Source organism: Natrix helvetica (assembly GCF_964273705.1).
Source record: "Natrix helvetica genome assembly, chromosome: 2".
Lineage (NCBI taxonomy): Eukaryota > Metazoa > Chordata > Lepidosauria > Squamata > Natricidae > Natrix > Natrix helvetica.
The window spans coordinates 176,075,487-176,092,027 of NC_138552.1; the positions used below are offsets into that span (position 1 = coordinate 176,075,487).

The 16,541-nt window shown below is 39.8% G+C and overlaps 1 protein-coding gene across 2 annotated transcripts in view; it reads right to left on the reverse strand.

Annotated features, from left to right (window-relative positions):
- Nucleotides 1-16,541, reverse strand: part of MDN1 (midasin AAA ATPase 1) — a 125,846-nt gene that overhangs the window by 29,908 nt on the left and 79,397 nt on the right. For both annotated transcript variants that reach the window (XM_081942808.1, XM_081942807.1), the window contains exons 67-80: nucleotides 15,371-15,466; nucleotides 13,795-13,889; nucleotides 12,233-12,357; nucleotides 11,576-11,713; nucleotides 10,682-10,791; nucleotides 10,236-10,309; nucleotides 9,503-9,698; nucleotides 8,712-8,868; nucleotides 6,001-6,147; nucleotides 4,615-4,741; nucleotides 3,776-3,881; nucleotides 2,630-2,745; nucleotides 986-1,447; nucleotides 353-582 (exon numbers count right to left, since the gene is read on the reverse strand). In XM_081942808.1, coding sequence (XP_081798934.1) covers nucleotides 353-582; nucleotides 986-1,447; nucleotides 2,630-2,745; nucleotides 3,776-3,881; nucleotides 4,615-4,741; nucleotides 6,001-6,147; nucleotides 8,712-8,868; nucleotides 9,503-9,698; nucleotides 10,236-10,309; nucleotides 10,682-10,791; nucleotides 11,576-11,713; nucleotides 12,233-12,357; nucleotides 13,795-13,889; nucleotides 15,371-15,466 — 2,179 coding nt within the window. The remainder of the gene's footprint in view (nucleotides 1-352; nucleotides 583-985; nucleotides 1,448-2,629; nucleotides 2,746-3,775; nucleotides 3,882-4,614; nucleotides 4,742-6,000; nucleotides 6,148-8,711; nucleotides 8,869-9,502; nucleotides 9,699-10,235; nucleotides 10,310-10,681; nucleotides 10,792-11,575; nucleotides 11,714-12,232; nucleotides 12,358-13,794; nucleotides 13,890-15,370; nucleotides 15,467-16,541) is intronic.

The following is a 16,541-nucleotide window of genomic DNA, read 5'->3' on the forward strand; positions in this document are numbered from 1 at the left end:
GTGAAAAACAGTCATAAGTCACTTGTTCCGTGCCGTTGTAACTTTGAACAGTCACTAAATGAACTGTTGTAAGTGGAGGACTACCAGTACTGCTGAAGTACAACAATGGCTTAAGGGAACAGTAAATGTCCTAGATCCCAGTCCTTTAAATATTATATTTTCACTTACAAAAAGCCCATTTCTAGAAAGAAGAACAGTCTAACATTGTGACCACTGGATATCAAGCATATAGCAATGCTTAGGAACATAAAAAGTAATGATGTAGTTAATCTTACAGGCAAACAGAGAACAATATTAAATCAAGAAAGCCCCTGCATTATTGAACAGAAGAAGGAGAGAGAATCATTTTTACCTTCACAGTGTGAAATTGAACTGAAGAGCTGTGTCTTCCAGATAGCAAAATCATCCACACTGCTATTAATTTCTCCTTGGATATATATGAGACTCCTGATTAATGCCATCTGTGATCCAATTTGATTGACCTGAGAATCGGGTGGTGTAAACAACAGCTCAATATCTTGCAGTTGGGTTGAAACCTTCAGCAAACAATCCACTCCTGAAGAGCACACTTCAAAGCTTTTCCTGAGAAAAAACATTGAAAGGGACATTTGAAACTAAATAAAAACTGCATGAATAAACATGGAGTGGTTCCTGTTGCACTTATGAGTGACTTGACATTAGAAACACAATACATACATACACACATACACATTTACAGTAGCAAAACAGGCCAGATGTAAGCAACTCGCGGGTCTGATGTGGCCCGTGGGCCTTGAGTTTCACACCCCTGAGCTAGGCTATCAGCTTCCATAGCACTGAATACCTCTTTGAAATATGATGGGACTCTGATTGTAGGAGTAATTTAGCTTTCCTATCGGCACAACCTCTAGAAAAGGTATAATTCTACTGAGGCAATTACATGCAGCTTGCAAACAAATGCAACCCTCCTTTTTTGTCCCGGTTTGATAGGATGCATCTCACTTACCAAGAATGGAAAAGAGTCTCAGAAGACACCTGTTTTATTCTGTCCACGTCTGATTTTACTGCCTTCACCTCTACTAGCATCTCTTTCACCTTGGAAGCCAGCTGCTGATATATTGCATCCTGCCTTCGCATCCTGCATGCGGCAGGCAGCTGTTCTGGACTCATTGGAGTGAGATACTGTAGCTCTGATGGATCCAGTTCTGGAAGTGACTTTAGAATAGTGGAAGAATTCAATTCCACCCCTTCAGATTTTATTTCTGTCCTAGGGGTATTCAAAGTCTGGTCTTCTGGACAGCATTCTGTAAACCAAGACAGCTGTTCTAGAAGCACTACACACTGCATGGAAAGATACTGCAATCTGTCAGTCCACTGCTGAACACCTTCTTGGGGAGGGAAAACCACTTCATATTCACTTCCAGGAGACAGCCTGGCCTCAATCTCTTGTATACAGCTTAGCTGATTCCTGTTCAAGAGATTCACATAAGTAATAAACAGATTTATTGGTAATTAAAATGCAATTATTACAATTCTACTTGATTTCTCATCATCCTGTAACAGAGCTATTTTTCTTCTGAATTTGTTTTCCAACACACCCAGGAAGCCTGTGGATTTGTGTATTCAAGCTTTCCTCAACAGGTACCTTCAACCAGAGAAAGCAGGGAATTGTCATATTCTTTCTCAGTATAGACTGAGGAAGGCCTGATTAATGATAGGGATAATAATGGCAAGCTCGGGTGAGCAATACTGTCCCCAAAGAATGACATCCTCATTTCTGTTCAATTTTCTTTAGACAGGCTTACAGTGGGAAAAAGAAAATCCTGCTATGAAAAAAATTACCTGAAATTAGACCAATTCAGCAATCATTTTAAGTAACTCCAAAGTATGAAAAAATCAAATCTTTCAAAAACTGAAATAAGTGTTTGTGTGCCCATGAATAAAATTAATGACTTAATTGGGCTTAGAGATGGGACATGCATAAGTATATGATTTACCAATTAAGCAATTACATTTTATTTTTTGTATCACAGGGCTCTCAAACTCTGTGGTACTTCCATCACCCAATGAGGTTTCCTCAGGCAGAGTGAGAATACTGTCAAACTTTGCTCCCACTTTGTCTGGGCCAAGCTACAGCTTGGGAAAAACGGAAAGGAAAGCCCAGGATGAGCTTTAAACAACCTCCTCAATGATCTCAGCAAACCTGATTTTTTTTTAAAAAAATCATGCGATCATTCAGGCTCTTGGCAATTGGTACCGTTTGTAATAGTTAAACCCCCCCTCCCATGTCACATGATTTAACATTTGTAACCTCGACAGCCAGCTTCTGACACTGTAAGTTGGCATGATCAAGTGATGTTGCATTTTATGAACATGCATCTTAGCGACATTTTTGGTCTCAACTGCGGTTGCTAAGTGAGGATTACCTATATACAATTCTACAAAAGGATCTTCTTAGTTTGAATGAATAAGTTTGGAATAGATAGATGATAGATAGATAGATAGATACATACATATATGATAGATAGATAGATAGATAGATAGATAGATAGATAGATAGATAGATAGAAAGAAAGACAGACAGACAGACAGACAGAAAGAAAGAAAGAAAGAAAGAAAGAAAGAAAGAAAGAAAAGGGAAAGACAATACCTCAGGAAAATCCACTGTTCTGTTAAAGCAGTGAGAGACTTCCTCTGTTTGACAAGCATCTTCATGAGGTGTGCAGTGAATCCTTTACATCGCTCAACAGTACTTACTCCAATCTCCTATAGAAAAAGATAGCAACTCTCATCCTTCTGTGTATCAAAACAGATTCCTCTAATGATAGCTGTAAGATGCTTGGAGTTATAGGCTACATAGTCAATTAGTTAGATATGATTTTGCACATTGTTTTTAATTTCCCTTCAGGTACTTTAAGATATGCATAAAATTACACTGCAAATTTATTCCATACCTAAATTAGAGTGACTAATTAATCATTCTGAATACGTAGGATTTATTATTAAAGGCAGCCAAGCGCTAAAGATAAGTAATGAAATGGTATATAGTTATTAACTTTCATTTCTTCACTTAATTGCCACATAATTTCAAAATATTTTTGTCTCTATGATGCACTCCAGTATGTTAAATTGTAACATTCAATGTCCTCAATCAATAGCAGTCAAAGGCTGGGGAGGATGGCAGTCATAACCAAACTACCAAGATTTTGCCATATAGAGGAAGAATAGTCTACAACTAAAGGACGCACACTCTAAAAAAGTGCCCATCTGTATAAGGGAACATCAAGTCTTAGAATGAGTGGTGCTATGTCACCTATTGAAGAATTAAAAAGAAGTAAAACTTCTGGTTTTGCTTGCTTTATTTACTACTTTTTACCTCTCCGTTTTCCTTGGTGAGTTCAAGGCAGTGGGTGAAATTCAATTTTTTTTTACTATCGGTTCTGTGGATGTGGCTTGGTGGGCATGGTGTGGCTTGGTGGCGTGGCAGGGGAAGGATACTGCAAAATCTCCATTCCCATCCCACTCTGGGGCCAGCCCGAGGTGGCATTTGCAGGTTCTCTGAACTGCTCCAAAACCTGTCAGAACCTGCTGGATTTCACCCCTGGTTCAAGGCACATGGGAAATACCTCTCATTTTATCCAAAGCAATTAGTCTGTAAGGTAGGTTGCACTGACAGGAAAGTGACTGCCTCTTATCCACTTTATGGATAAGACAGGTTTCAACGAAGAAACCTCCTATCTCCATGGCCCAAGCCTAACATCAAAACAAGTATATTGCATTGGTTCTGGAGATTTACCTTTGAAGGTGTTAATAATGCTGTCTGAAGCCTACAGTGATGTGCAAGAGACCGATAGAAGTACTTCTGGCATCCATCCCAGGACAAAGAGATTTGAGAGAGTAACCTGAAAAGCAAAACAATTTGAATCCCTTAAGACACAGGTATCCAAAGTTTAGTTGAAGCCCACATGGGGTTGTAGAAAACCTACGTAGAGTCACAGCTTTTTTAAGCCTAGAGGCTTGAGAAGGCAAACTGATAAGCAAACCCAGAGTGAGTTTTAATCGAAGAACAGATCTATGGGCCTAGTCTGCTGCCAAAATCATCTTCCAATCATAGAAATATTTATTCATAAAAGGAGCCACACAAGCTCATTTATCTTCTGAGCAGTCTGTGAGATTATAACAAATCCCTGTCCTAACAGAAAAGGGCAGAACACGTCAAAGTCTTCATATGATAGCATACAATAACAAAAAATTTACAGCTTGCAAATTCTTGATCAGCATTCGATTGTATATTTAAGTTGGATAACTGATCTTTATTGGCTTTCCCAACAAGGTATTACATCCAGTAAATCTTATTAGTTTCCACAAAGTGTTTGTTTCCACTGCAAAGAGCATGGAGAAGATCTCTGATCAGAAGTAGAAACAAAGGCCAACATCTTTTCAAATTGTTGTTGACTAAAGTAAAAAGAATCCCATAAGGAGAAAACAATGGGATATTCATCATGCTTAATCTGATTTTAAAATAACTGAATCAATTATCTCCACAGACTAGATTTCAAAAATCCAAGAAAACATTTTTGCCACCCTTTCTGACATCAAAATTCTATTATAGTACAGAACTAAAATAATACATACGTTGCATCCAATTTATGCGTGCAGTTCAGTGAAGCCAATGCTCTGTTTAAATCCAATGGATGAAGGAAAAGCATATTTTGCGAACTTTGGGAACGAGTCCAAGTGAGGCCTTTGCGATAGGATAATCCTAGAAAGATATTTATTTATTAGGCTTTTATTCCGCCTTTATTTATTTTATAAATAATTCAAAGCTGTGAATACACCAATACTCCTTCCTCTTCCTATGTTCCCCACAACAACAACCTTGTGAGATGAATTGCTTTAAGGGAGAATGAATGGTCCAAAATCACCTTAGTCATGCTTAGTTTGGCTTTCAAGTCTAAGGCATGACTAGAATTCACAGGCTCTTGATTTCTAGGTTAGCCTCATAACCACTACATCACACTAATACTTTTATCTTTCTCAGATCTGTAATATTAAATATTTTTGCAAATCTACCCATGCAGCTTAAGAATCCAAATCTATCGCTTGTTTGGAATCAGAATTCCAATCAAGTAATAGGAACGATTGTCGTTGGACATACATACTGGATAGATTTTCCTTCACATTCACTGAATTTTTTTTATTTGTAAATTAATGTGACACAAAACATCAATTATGGTTTAACATTGTTAAGCTGTAATAGTATGGCTTGTTCAACCAACTGTAAACTAAAAATATTGATCTGTCATGATTTATGAATGAATTCTCTCAGTTTATGTATGTGCCCAAATTATGATTGGATATTAAAATATAGGCTCATATGCCTTCCCTCTCCATTATCTCTTCTCATTTCAATTCACTTAGATCTGATTTAAACTACACTATTGTCTAAAAATAACTATATTCCAATAAGGAGAACTATGTGACGACAAACCAAATTCTCTGAAACAAGGAATTTAGAACATGCTTTTATCATTGAGAAGACACAGGCACAATCACTAGCATCTCTGATTAAGAGAATGAGATTGCAGGTGATGGATTTCTTTTGAGAGCAATGTTGGACTAAAAGTCTAGTAAGATAAGTGCTGGAGTTTCTCTACTTGAGCAAACTTAGCTCGAGACAGATTAAATGGTTTTGTATTGTCCCTGATTTTTTCTTTTTTTAATGAAAATTAAGGTAATTCCTCATTATATGCAGGTTTCATGACTGATATGAAGCACCAGGGTATATTCAGAGAACATCCGTAGAACTGTAGGACTTGCATAAACCATAACCAATACTATTTGTATCCACATGCAACTGTTTCATACCAATTCTTTTCCTATGTTACTTATATTGCTGTTTGTGTGAACCAAAACTAACTGCTTACCAATGCATAAAATTCATTCTGTGACTGAGCCCTAAAAAAACAAGGGCATGTTTTGATTTACATAATACTTTAGAAGACCTTTCATTTAACTGACCTGTATTTGCAAGGTGTTTAAAGAGCTCTGCTAGAGCCCTTTGTTTTTGCAGAAGTAAATGTTTCGCTTCGGATTTCTGTTTTTCCTTTTCTGAAGTCAAATTCACAGACATGTTCTGCAAGTTGTGGGCAGAAGAAATTACATCACCTGCAAGGAGGAGAAGAATCAATAGGAGCATCACAGTCTCTCAAATTACCATATTTTTCAGAGTATAAGACGCAACTCCCCCCCCCCCCCAAGAGAGTGGAAATTTGGGTGCCTCTTATACTCAGAATGTAGCTTTTTGGAAGCTTTTTTTTCAGCCCTACTAATGAGGTGCTAACGAGGGCTGAGGAGAGAAGCACCATGGCTTCACTCTTAGCACCTCATTAGGGCTTAAAAAAAAGTTTCGAATATTGTTAATACAGCATACTATTGGAAACATTTCCTGGTTAGTTCCAGCTGGGAGAAGGCAAGGAGGAAAGATTTGAAGACTGCCTTAAGAGGTACTTCTTTTGTCCAGTTTCTATTTTTGGGAGATAACTCTCAAGCGCAAGGCAGAGAGTTCCTGTAACTACGCTGGAAAAATTTCAACTACATTGGAAGATTTTTACAGCAGAATACTGTTTGAAAAATTTCCTGGTTACTTCCAGCTGGGAGAAGGCAAGGAGGAAAGATTTGAAGACTGCCTTAAGAGGTACAAATTTTTTCCAGTTTCTATTATTCTGGGGATAATCCCTTTAAGGGCAAGGCAGGAATCGTTCCTATTGGCTGAGTTTTCTCAATGGTTTCCTTCAGGCAAGCTCTGGCCTGGTTTGTTGATTCAGCTTTGTTACATTTTAGGGGGTGTAAATTGCTTTTGGCTGAATGCCCAGACATCTAATTAAGCTTATTAAGATTCCCCCTCCCCCCTGCCTGGGGAAAGAAAAAAAGTGTCATTTTATTATACCATTGTGTTTGCTTGCTTTTCTGGTGCTATGGGAATAAAAATGAATACCTGGTAGGCAGATTTCCCCCCCCCCCCTATTTTCCTCCCCAAAACTAAGGTGCATCTTATACTCCGAAAAATACGTTATATATTTTTTCTTTTTTTCTTGTATGCTAGACAGGTTTTCTTTAGGAGAAAAAGCAGTATACAAATATTTTATCTTTAATATTGACTGATATTAAAACCACAGTACTTGTGACCTGTGGGGACATTGTTTTAGAGGTATTTCCTTACCTAAAGAAAGAAATATAATGATCAAAGACAAACAAGCAAGAGGAATAGGAGTGATTTCCAACTTCATGACAGCTTGACTGTAGCTGACTATCTTTCAGCAGCCAATGCTGGGACCAGTCCACCTGGCCTCCAGAAGGCTAGGGTGAAACCATTTTCCTGAACCTCCAGGCAGCAGTATGCTAGCACGGGAGCACTAAAGCAATCACAAATTTGCCCTATTTCCAGCCGACTGGAGTTATGGGTTCCAGTTTTAGACTACAGTTGGTCCAGAACGCGGCCGCGCGGGTAATTATGGGGAGTACAAGGTACTCCCATGTGACACCTCTCTTGCGCGAGCTGCACTGGCTCCCTGTGGTCTACCGGGTGCGTTTCAAGGTCTTGATTACGATCTTTAAAGCGCTCCATGGCTCAGGACCTAGCTACTTGCGGGATCGTATCCTGCCCCATACATCCCTGCGACCAATTTGCTCGCACAGAGAGGGACTCCTCCAGGTGCCGTCCACCAGACAATGTCGGGGGGCGGCGTCTAGGAGTAGAGCCTTCTCTGTTGCGGGCCCAGCCCTGTGGAATGACCTTCCCCCGGATATTAGGACTACCTCTGACCTCCGCGCCTTCCGGATAAAGCTCAAGACCCACCTATTTCAAGTAGCTGGCCTGGCTCAACCATAGTTCGTTCACACTGCTCCTGACGGGTTTTTTAATTTTGTGACTTTTGGAATTTTATTAGGGGATTTTAAATTGTGTTTTAACTGTTTTTATTCATCTTCCCACCTCCTCCATGTACACGTATTCGTTATTTTGTGTGTGTATTGTCTATATTGTTTTTATGTGTTTTATTGTACGCCGCCCCGAGTCCTTCGGGAGAGGGTGCGGCTAAGAAATAAATTTTATTATTATTTTTATTATTATTTTTGGATGCATTCTGTAAGTTAGACCATTTGAGATACCTTGATTCAAACACTGTTTTCCTATGAAGTACTACTGTTTTGTCCAACCAATTACATACTTTCTTTTAAAGGTAAAGGTTTCCCTTGCACATATGTGCTAGTTGTTCCCGACTCTAGAGGCTGGTGCTCATCACCGTTTCAAAGCCGAAGAGCCAACACTGTCCGAAGACGTCTCCGTGGTCATGTGGCCGGCATGACTAAATGCTGTAGGCGCATGGAATGCTGTTACCTTCCCACCAAAGGTGGTTCCTATTTTTCTACTTGCATTTTTTACATGCGTTCGAACTGCTAGGTTGGAAGAAGCTGGGACAAGTGATAGGAGCTCTATTATGTGGCGCTAGGGATTCAAATCGATGACCTTTCTGATCGACAAGCTCAGCGTCTTAGCCACTGAGACACTACATACTTTCTTTTACAATAGTTTAAATCCAACATTCAATCCATTTCAATTTCAAAGTTAGTAAGTTATAGCAAATTTACTGTAAAAGCTAGAACCACATTCAACAATGCAAAAATAATTTCCCAAAACAAATCATAATATAGACAGCATTTGGAATGCTTACCAGTGAAATTGTCAAGATTCTCCACCAAGTCCAAGATAGAACTATGCTTCACTAGAGTCGCACATATCTTCTTCATTCGTTTGGTGAGTTTAGGTAAGCGTCCCTGAAGTGATTCTGGATGAAATGGCCACCCCTGGAAGTCTTCTAAATGAAGAGCCTGGGAAATGTTTACAATAGGAAAGTCAGCACAATTGAAACTTTTGTGCTATTAGCACATATATGGACCTTTCAACTGTTACTAGCTTCAAGATGAAGTTGAAGCATCAGATAGAATAATGGGGCTGTCAATCTGACATCTAGCTGCTGTTTACCAAGATCAAAAAATTGCACTAAGATATCTATACTGATTAGAAAGCCAATGGATTCATTTATACTTATATAAAAAAACAAAGATATTACTGGGTAAAATGAGACATCTACTCCAAACTGCTAGCTGTTGGTTCCTGAAATCTACTCCGTTAAAAAGGACTGGGACAGTAGCCTGAATAATTTGACTGCTTACTAATGAAACAAACCTTTTCCAAAGAGATCTCCACATCTCAAATAATCAAAAAAGGAGATTTCCCCCTAACAGTTTTAACTTGTTTTGAACATGGGAAGGTCAACATACAGCTTCAGTTCTGAAATTTGGAATGACATAGTGAATTATGTGCTATGAATGCTGTAGGAAAATCTCATCTTATACCTGCCACATAAATAATTAACTGGAAATAGTACTCTCTGAAAAGAATCCAATGCACTCTATAAAATGTTTAATACTCTATTTCATCATAATATATAGACACAGGTACCTGAGTAGCATCTAATTTTACAGTTAGGTGTTTCCTCAATATATTGTTTAGCTTCTGAATATTAGTTTCAACATTCTCTGGTGTTTTTTGATCCTGCAGGGAAATGAGTTGTTCTTCTTTAGGCATTTCCACCAAGGCTGATTGACAAGGTTCACCAAGAGCAGCTTCAAATTTCTTCATAAATTTAAACAGCGTCCTAGAGCCCATGAAAACCAAAATTGAAAACTAGGAAAACAGCACTTATCTTTTCAGTATCTTTCAAAGTGAAAGGCATTGTTCGAACTTTGTATGTAATGTTTGCACAGAACACTAAGCAAGAATATGGTTGGTTTGTTCTCAGCTTAGCACAATATGTGAACCCAACTAAACATGGCTTACTGTTATGAATGGCTTTTTCAACAAAAAAAATAAAGATCCTGACAGAATTGTGTGAATGCAGCCAATATTGCACACATTAAAGAATCCAATTTGAAATGGAAGTTTCTATTATTGGCCTGCAACAATGAGACAGGCAGGCTGATTATATCCTACTGTAATTTTGATGATTTGTAACATTGATTTGTAACATTGTAACATTGGGCACAATGCTCTATGAGACAGTTGCTGAATTTGTCTGTCTGTCTTTTCTTAATATTTTGCGGAGTTGGTTTTAAAGACCAAAGAAATAGGTTGGGGAAAAAAAAATCATCTCAAATGAATGTCCAAAATTGACATTTTACAGAACTTCATTTACCTGTGTGTCTTTTCTACAGATTGTTTTACAGCCCAAAAACTGACATCATTCCATCTTGAGATTTTCACAAACTCCTACAGTGGAAAAAAAAAGCTTCATTTATTATTATGTCTTAATATACTCAGTGCAAAGTACTGCAAGTAGTCCTCACTTAGCAACCAAAATTTGGCCCAGCAGCTCAATTATTAAGCATAGCAGTCATTAAGTGAAACCACAACTGTGTTGATAGTCATACTTCAGTTTTCCTTTGCTTCACGGAATTCCAAAAGTCATAAATGTGAGGATTGGTCGCAAAGTTACTTTTTCATCATGGAAGTTCACTATGTGAAAACTATCTGCAATGTTGATTTCATGTTTTCATTTTAAAGAAAAATATGCTCCTTTTATTGATATCTGATATTCAGGAATTAGACAACTGTCATCATACTTAAGTATCTCATCCTCACCTTCAGTTCTTTTTCTATGGGATGTCGCTGTTCAATCAGCTTGGCATGGACAGATTCTGAAAATTGCTTATAATAATTATATAGATTCCATAATACATTGCCCAGCATATCTAAAAAGAGAAAAAATATCATTTAGTTTCCTGCTTCTATAATAAAGGCATAAGAATACCACAGCATTATTTAGGTTTAGTCCCAAACTAGAAAGAAACCCGTTTTCACAAATCAGCTTGGCATCCAACTACCAAAAAGTTGGGGAAAAAATTTCATTTACTTAACAACCTTTTAAAAGATAGTGCTCAATGGGTGAAAAAAATCTTACTCTGAAAGACTACCATGGAACGATTTTAAAAGTTGTCTATAAAAAGTCATCTTGCACGGCAACCATTACTCCTAATTATGTTCACTCTAGGTCCATAATGGCGAACTTATGGCACACCAGCTGTCGCCCCAGTCCAGCTACACGACACACTTGTGTGCCTCCCGCCAGCTAACTGTTCTTTGGTTCTCTGCTACGCATTTGGGAGCGCGCATATGCAGGGAGCACTTGCATTGCATTTTGTGCCCCCCCCACCTGGTTTTGGGCATGGAAAGCCTCCTGCACCAACCTGGAAGCCAAAAATGGGTGAGGGGAGTGGGGCACATGTGCGCGGGGCGCTCTCATTGCATTTTGGGGTTTCATGTGCGTGCTTTGGGCACTCGGCACCAAAAAGGTTAGCCATCACTGCTCTAGGCATATAAAATATTAGCAGCATTGAATAAAAGGTAGAATAAGCTAAGAGAAAAGAAATGCAATGAATAGTTTTATTATATTCTTCAGGTAATACTGCCACTAATAGTTGTCAATTTGTTAACGAACAAATAATCCTGCTCCAGGAAACAAAAAACAATACTTACTATTTTCTTCCTTTTGTGACATCAACAAGACATGGCAGTGGAATTCTAAGAGCATTTGAAGTCTTGTATGAAATTCCCCCAATGTGGATCCTTCTATGAAAAGTTTCAGTGTATCGACCACAGATGCTAAATTAACTTCTATCAGTTTCAAGAAGTTGGAATTGTAAGAGATAAATGAGCAGCAGAAAAATGAGAAAAACACATTATAGAAGCTGTTTAATGTCTATAATTTCCAATAAAGACATACCAACAAAACAAACACTCCAGCCTCCTATATTTTTGGAGTGCAAATATAACTTATATTATATTCAACTTCAAAACTATGACTGTTTCTCCTACAACCCTTCTCCCTGTAATGTCAAGAGTGGGTAAGAGAATACAAATTCTTATTCAATTCAAAAGAGGCTTGGATGGATGGGGGTGGGGGGGGAAAGGAACAATGATACAATTAAATCACATTATTCACCTCAACTTGATTTGAATGAGTTATATTCCGTCCACCGTTGTAGTTATAAATATACAAACACAAACTATGGAATTCTTGTGTTATATTAATTTATCTCATTCATAGTGATGCGTCTTCTTCACTGGGTAAAGTTAACTCTACAGGAAAGGCTTCTATTAGCAGCTTATTTCAGTACATGGATATTTTGTTACCTTCAATTTTCTTCTCTGACTGTTCTTGTTGGTATTTTTCAACCATTTGATAGAGTGAAAACCAGTGCTTCATTGATTTTTCTGTGTACTGTTTCATTACATTGTCCAAACTCGCAGACCAACCACTGAAAACATGAGAGGAGAAAAAAAAGGAGAGTTTAATGCTTTATATGAAAGACCAGGTCCACACATGAAGGTTCAAATAAATGTATTTATGCTAAAAGACTATGCACAGGAAACTTTTCAACAATGCTTAATTGGATAAAGGTCAAAGGCACTTAAGGGGAGGGGGGGGCTGGACTCTAGTTCTCTTGTGGCCTTATCGGTATTCTAAGCAAATCCCTGTTTTCACTCTGCTTCCAGGTTCTGCCATCCCTTCTCCTCAGTTTATCCTCAATAACAGTCATTTGCTTATCCAACACTAAATGAAGATCTTTAAAAAATAAATAAATCCAGACTTCAGGTTAATCACAGTCTGGCAGAGCCTTATTGTCTGTTGTAAACAAATCTAGGCCTCTACATTACTTTACTATGGTTATTGTTCTTTTACTATATTGCTTAGTTTGCTTTATGGTAGGCCTTACTTAATCATTCATTTAGTGACTGTTCAAAATTACGGTAGCACTAAACAAATAGCATTTACACTCAGCTCTTGAAGTTATGGCTCCTGGCGTGCCCCTGCGGTCACGTGATCTTTTATGACTTCAGGATGTGCACATACTGTACTATGCACACGCTATGCAGGCCCTGCACGCCACAGTCCTTAGCAACAAGATATGAAGCCACTGCCATCCCAACTCACTCCAGCCTCTGCAGTGAAAGCACCAATTGTTTCAGCCCCGCCTCGCCCCCACCCCATGCGGCAAAGAGCCTGCTGCTGCCCAGAGCTCCAAGGTCCCTGTCACTTTATTGTCCACTACCCTGATGAACTTTGCCCTCTTTTTGCTCCAACGGCCAATAGGGTGTAACCAGTCTGGCCTTCATGAGGCAACTGCTGGCTACGCAAGGCCGCCTTCTTCCCTCGGTTGTGGGCAGGCTGAGGCAGCTGCGGTTCTGTGTCTTGATGCTGGGCTAGGACAGTTGCAGCTTTTCACCATGATGCTCGGCTGGGGCAGCCATGGTTTCTCAAAGGGACAGGCTCGGCATGCCTTGTCAAGCAGTGAGAGGCATAAGATGGCAATGGTAAGTTAGAGGCAGCAGGAGTAGCAGAGCATAGGGTGCCTCAAGTAGTAGCCACTTGGCTGCTGGCAGCTACTCTTGGTCTGGCTGAACTCACTGCTGGACTTAACAACCCACAAATCTCACTTAATGACAACAACCAAGGCTGCCAAGATCACTGTCGCTAAGCGATGTAGTCACATTACGTCTGATTGTTCATTTGTGAATGCACTGCTTACTAACAGAAATTCTGTTCCCAATTACTATAGTTATATACTATAATTACTATAGTTCACCCAGGACTACCTGTTTTTTCCTGCAACTCGTCCTAGGATCTTTATAAGATAGGGGTCAACTATTCCTATTTAAATAAAGATATTAAAAAGGAAATTAATGGTACATACTTCAATTCTAGCTTTCGCCACTGAATGATCATCTGAGTGATGAGATCAAGATGTTTCCTCAGAGACACAGCCCGGCTAGCATTCTCTTCCCAATCCTACAAAATAAAGTGATACCTTTCAACTAAATTTCGGAAGATGATAAAAAGCCATTCTTTGCACACTATCTGTACTAGCCTTCCTCGATCAATTGCTTCCCTGTTTGGAATTCTAACAGTGTCAGAAATGCATGAGAGGGGGAACACTTTATACAGGTGGTCCTCGTTTAGCAATTTGCATTCATTTAGTGACTGTTCACTAAGTGTTGAAAATGATAACTTTGTGATCAATGCCTGCACTTTTGACCTTCCCAGGTCTGTAAAGCAAAGAAAACTGAAATAACATTGTAAATACAGTTGTTGTTTTACTTAACAATTATTTTGCTCAATGACTAAGTTGCCGGTATCAACTGTAGTTGCTAAATAAAGATTACCTTATTTAAATACAATCGCACTTCTTTGAGCCATCCTTTTTATAGGGTAGCAGTGTGACCCCGTGAGCTTTAACTAGTGTACCTTGTTAATCAAATGCTATTTGAATTAGAGGTGAGAGTGTTGTTTGGCTGTCTGCCTCCAAGGCACAGTCTACACCAGGGATGTCAAACTTGATCACGTCACGTGACGCATCATGGCGTTTTTTGCCTTTGCAGAGCTGGGGGCAGGCGTGGCCCGCGTTTGACGCATCTGGCCCGCGGGCCGCCAGTTTGACAGGCCCGGTTTACAGAGACCCTTGCAATCCTGGCAAACTTTACCCATGAATTTCAAGGTGAGGGATAAGGACGGGCTTCTTTACATTTTTTTAGAACTGCTCCTCCCAGGAGTCTGCTCTTTTTGGATTGTTATTCAGTTAGCTCTGTCAAAGGCAAAGTGAGTGGAATTATTTCAGCAACTCTTTGTGCTAAGGTAATAGAAGAGACAACTCTACGCTAATACTTAATTCTGAGCCTGCGGATCTATTTCATAATGTGGCACAGAGCTCCTTTTCAATATTACTATCATTCACTTTGTTAGAAATTTGTTCTACTAAAGATAGTCCTTCTTTAGTGAGGGCAAAATGTTTACTAAGTAAACGAGAGCGAGCGCAAGCATGAAGATCACTGATTTCAGTAAAATTTTCTCAAACGGTGACCTGTGCCTGACTTGTTTCCCGCGTCCCCCTCCCATTCTTCCTTCCTTGCAGGGCAGGGACATTACTTTAAAAAAGCTACCTCTTCCCAAGCTGTTTTTGTCTGCATTTTAGTGCTTACCTAAATGTACTAACTGCAATGTAGAAGCTTAGCTCTGTGATCTTAATTAGATTAGAATTTGGGGGCCAACTGCATGTCCTGCCTGAAACTGACAAGACCTTAATCAGTTTCATGATGAAGGCTTTTACAAGTCCTTAATTAGTTTCATGATGAAATTTTGATTTATTACTGTTGTATTTGTAAACAGTCAATAACTGTGGCAGTTGCTAAGCAAAGGCTACCTATACTATTAGAACAGCTTCTTACTTCTTGTTAGTTTTGTTACATATTCACTTATAACATAGAAGATCTGACCTGAGACTTGGCTAGCAGAATTTCCAAGCCATTTAGAATCTTCGAAAGAGGGCTGGAGAGCGGAAATCTAAAAATTCTGTCCATCACCACCAAGAGCTGCAAATTGAAAAATAAAGATGTTTCTGGCTCAGACTTTCCGAAGTTTGAAAATAATATTATAAAATAACACCATATTTTTTGGAATATAAGATGCACCTTTTTCTCCCCTAAAAGAGGGTGAAAATTTGGGTGCGTTTTATACACTGAATGTACCCCCACCCACACACTGCCCCCCACCCTTTGGCCTCTGCCTCCCAGCAATTTACCTCCTTGCAGCAAACGGGGAAAATGGGGCTTGTGGAGGCTGCAATAGCCTATAGCCGAGACGGCGAACCTATGGCATGTGTGCCACAGGTGGCATGCGGAGCCATTTGTCAGGGCACACAAGGCGTTGCCCTGTCAGCTGGCCAGTGCGCATGCATGCGCTGGCCAGCTGACTTTAGCCTTTTTTTGAGGCCACTTTTCGTCCTCCCCAAGCTCCAGAGGCTTTATAGGAGCCTAGGGAGGGCGAAAACAGCCTCCCCCGCTCCGCCGGAGGCTTCAGGAACTTCCCTGAAGTCTCCAGAGAACTAAAAATGGTCCAACGGACAAACTGGACTTCCGGTTTGCTCATAGGGTCATTTTTCATCCTCTGGAGTCTTCAGGGAAGCCTCCAGAAGGCCCCTGAAGGCTTCCGAGGGCTTAAACTGGCCGGACAAGCAAACCAGAAGTCTGTTCCCGAACTTCCAATTTGCCCATAGGGCTGGTTTTTTGCACTCCGGAAGCTTCAGAGAAGCTCCTGAAGCCTCGGGGGGGGGGGAGCTGTTTTCGCCCTCCCCAGACTCCTATAAAGCCTCTGGAGCCTGGGGAGGGTGAAAAAAGCATGCAAAAAATGGGGGTCGCGCCTGTCATGCGCGCAGGGGGTCGTGCCCCCACTTTTGGCACGTGAGCCAAAAAAGGTTCGCCATCACTGGCCTATAGAAATCCTGCAGCTTGAAACAGCTGATGATCGGGAGGCTCGCTTAAACTGAAACTTGCTGTTTGCTCCACAAGGCAAATTGCTGGGAGGCAGAAGCAAATTTTCTTCCCTTGTGCTAATCCAGCTGTTTTCTGTTTGCTGCAAGAAGGTAAGTCAATAAATGCCGATAGAATG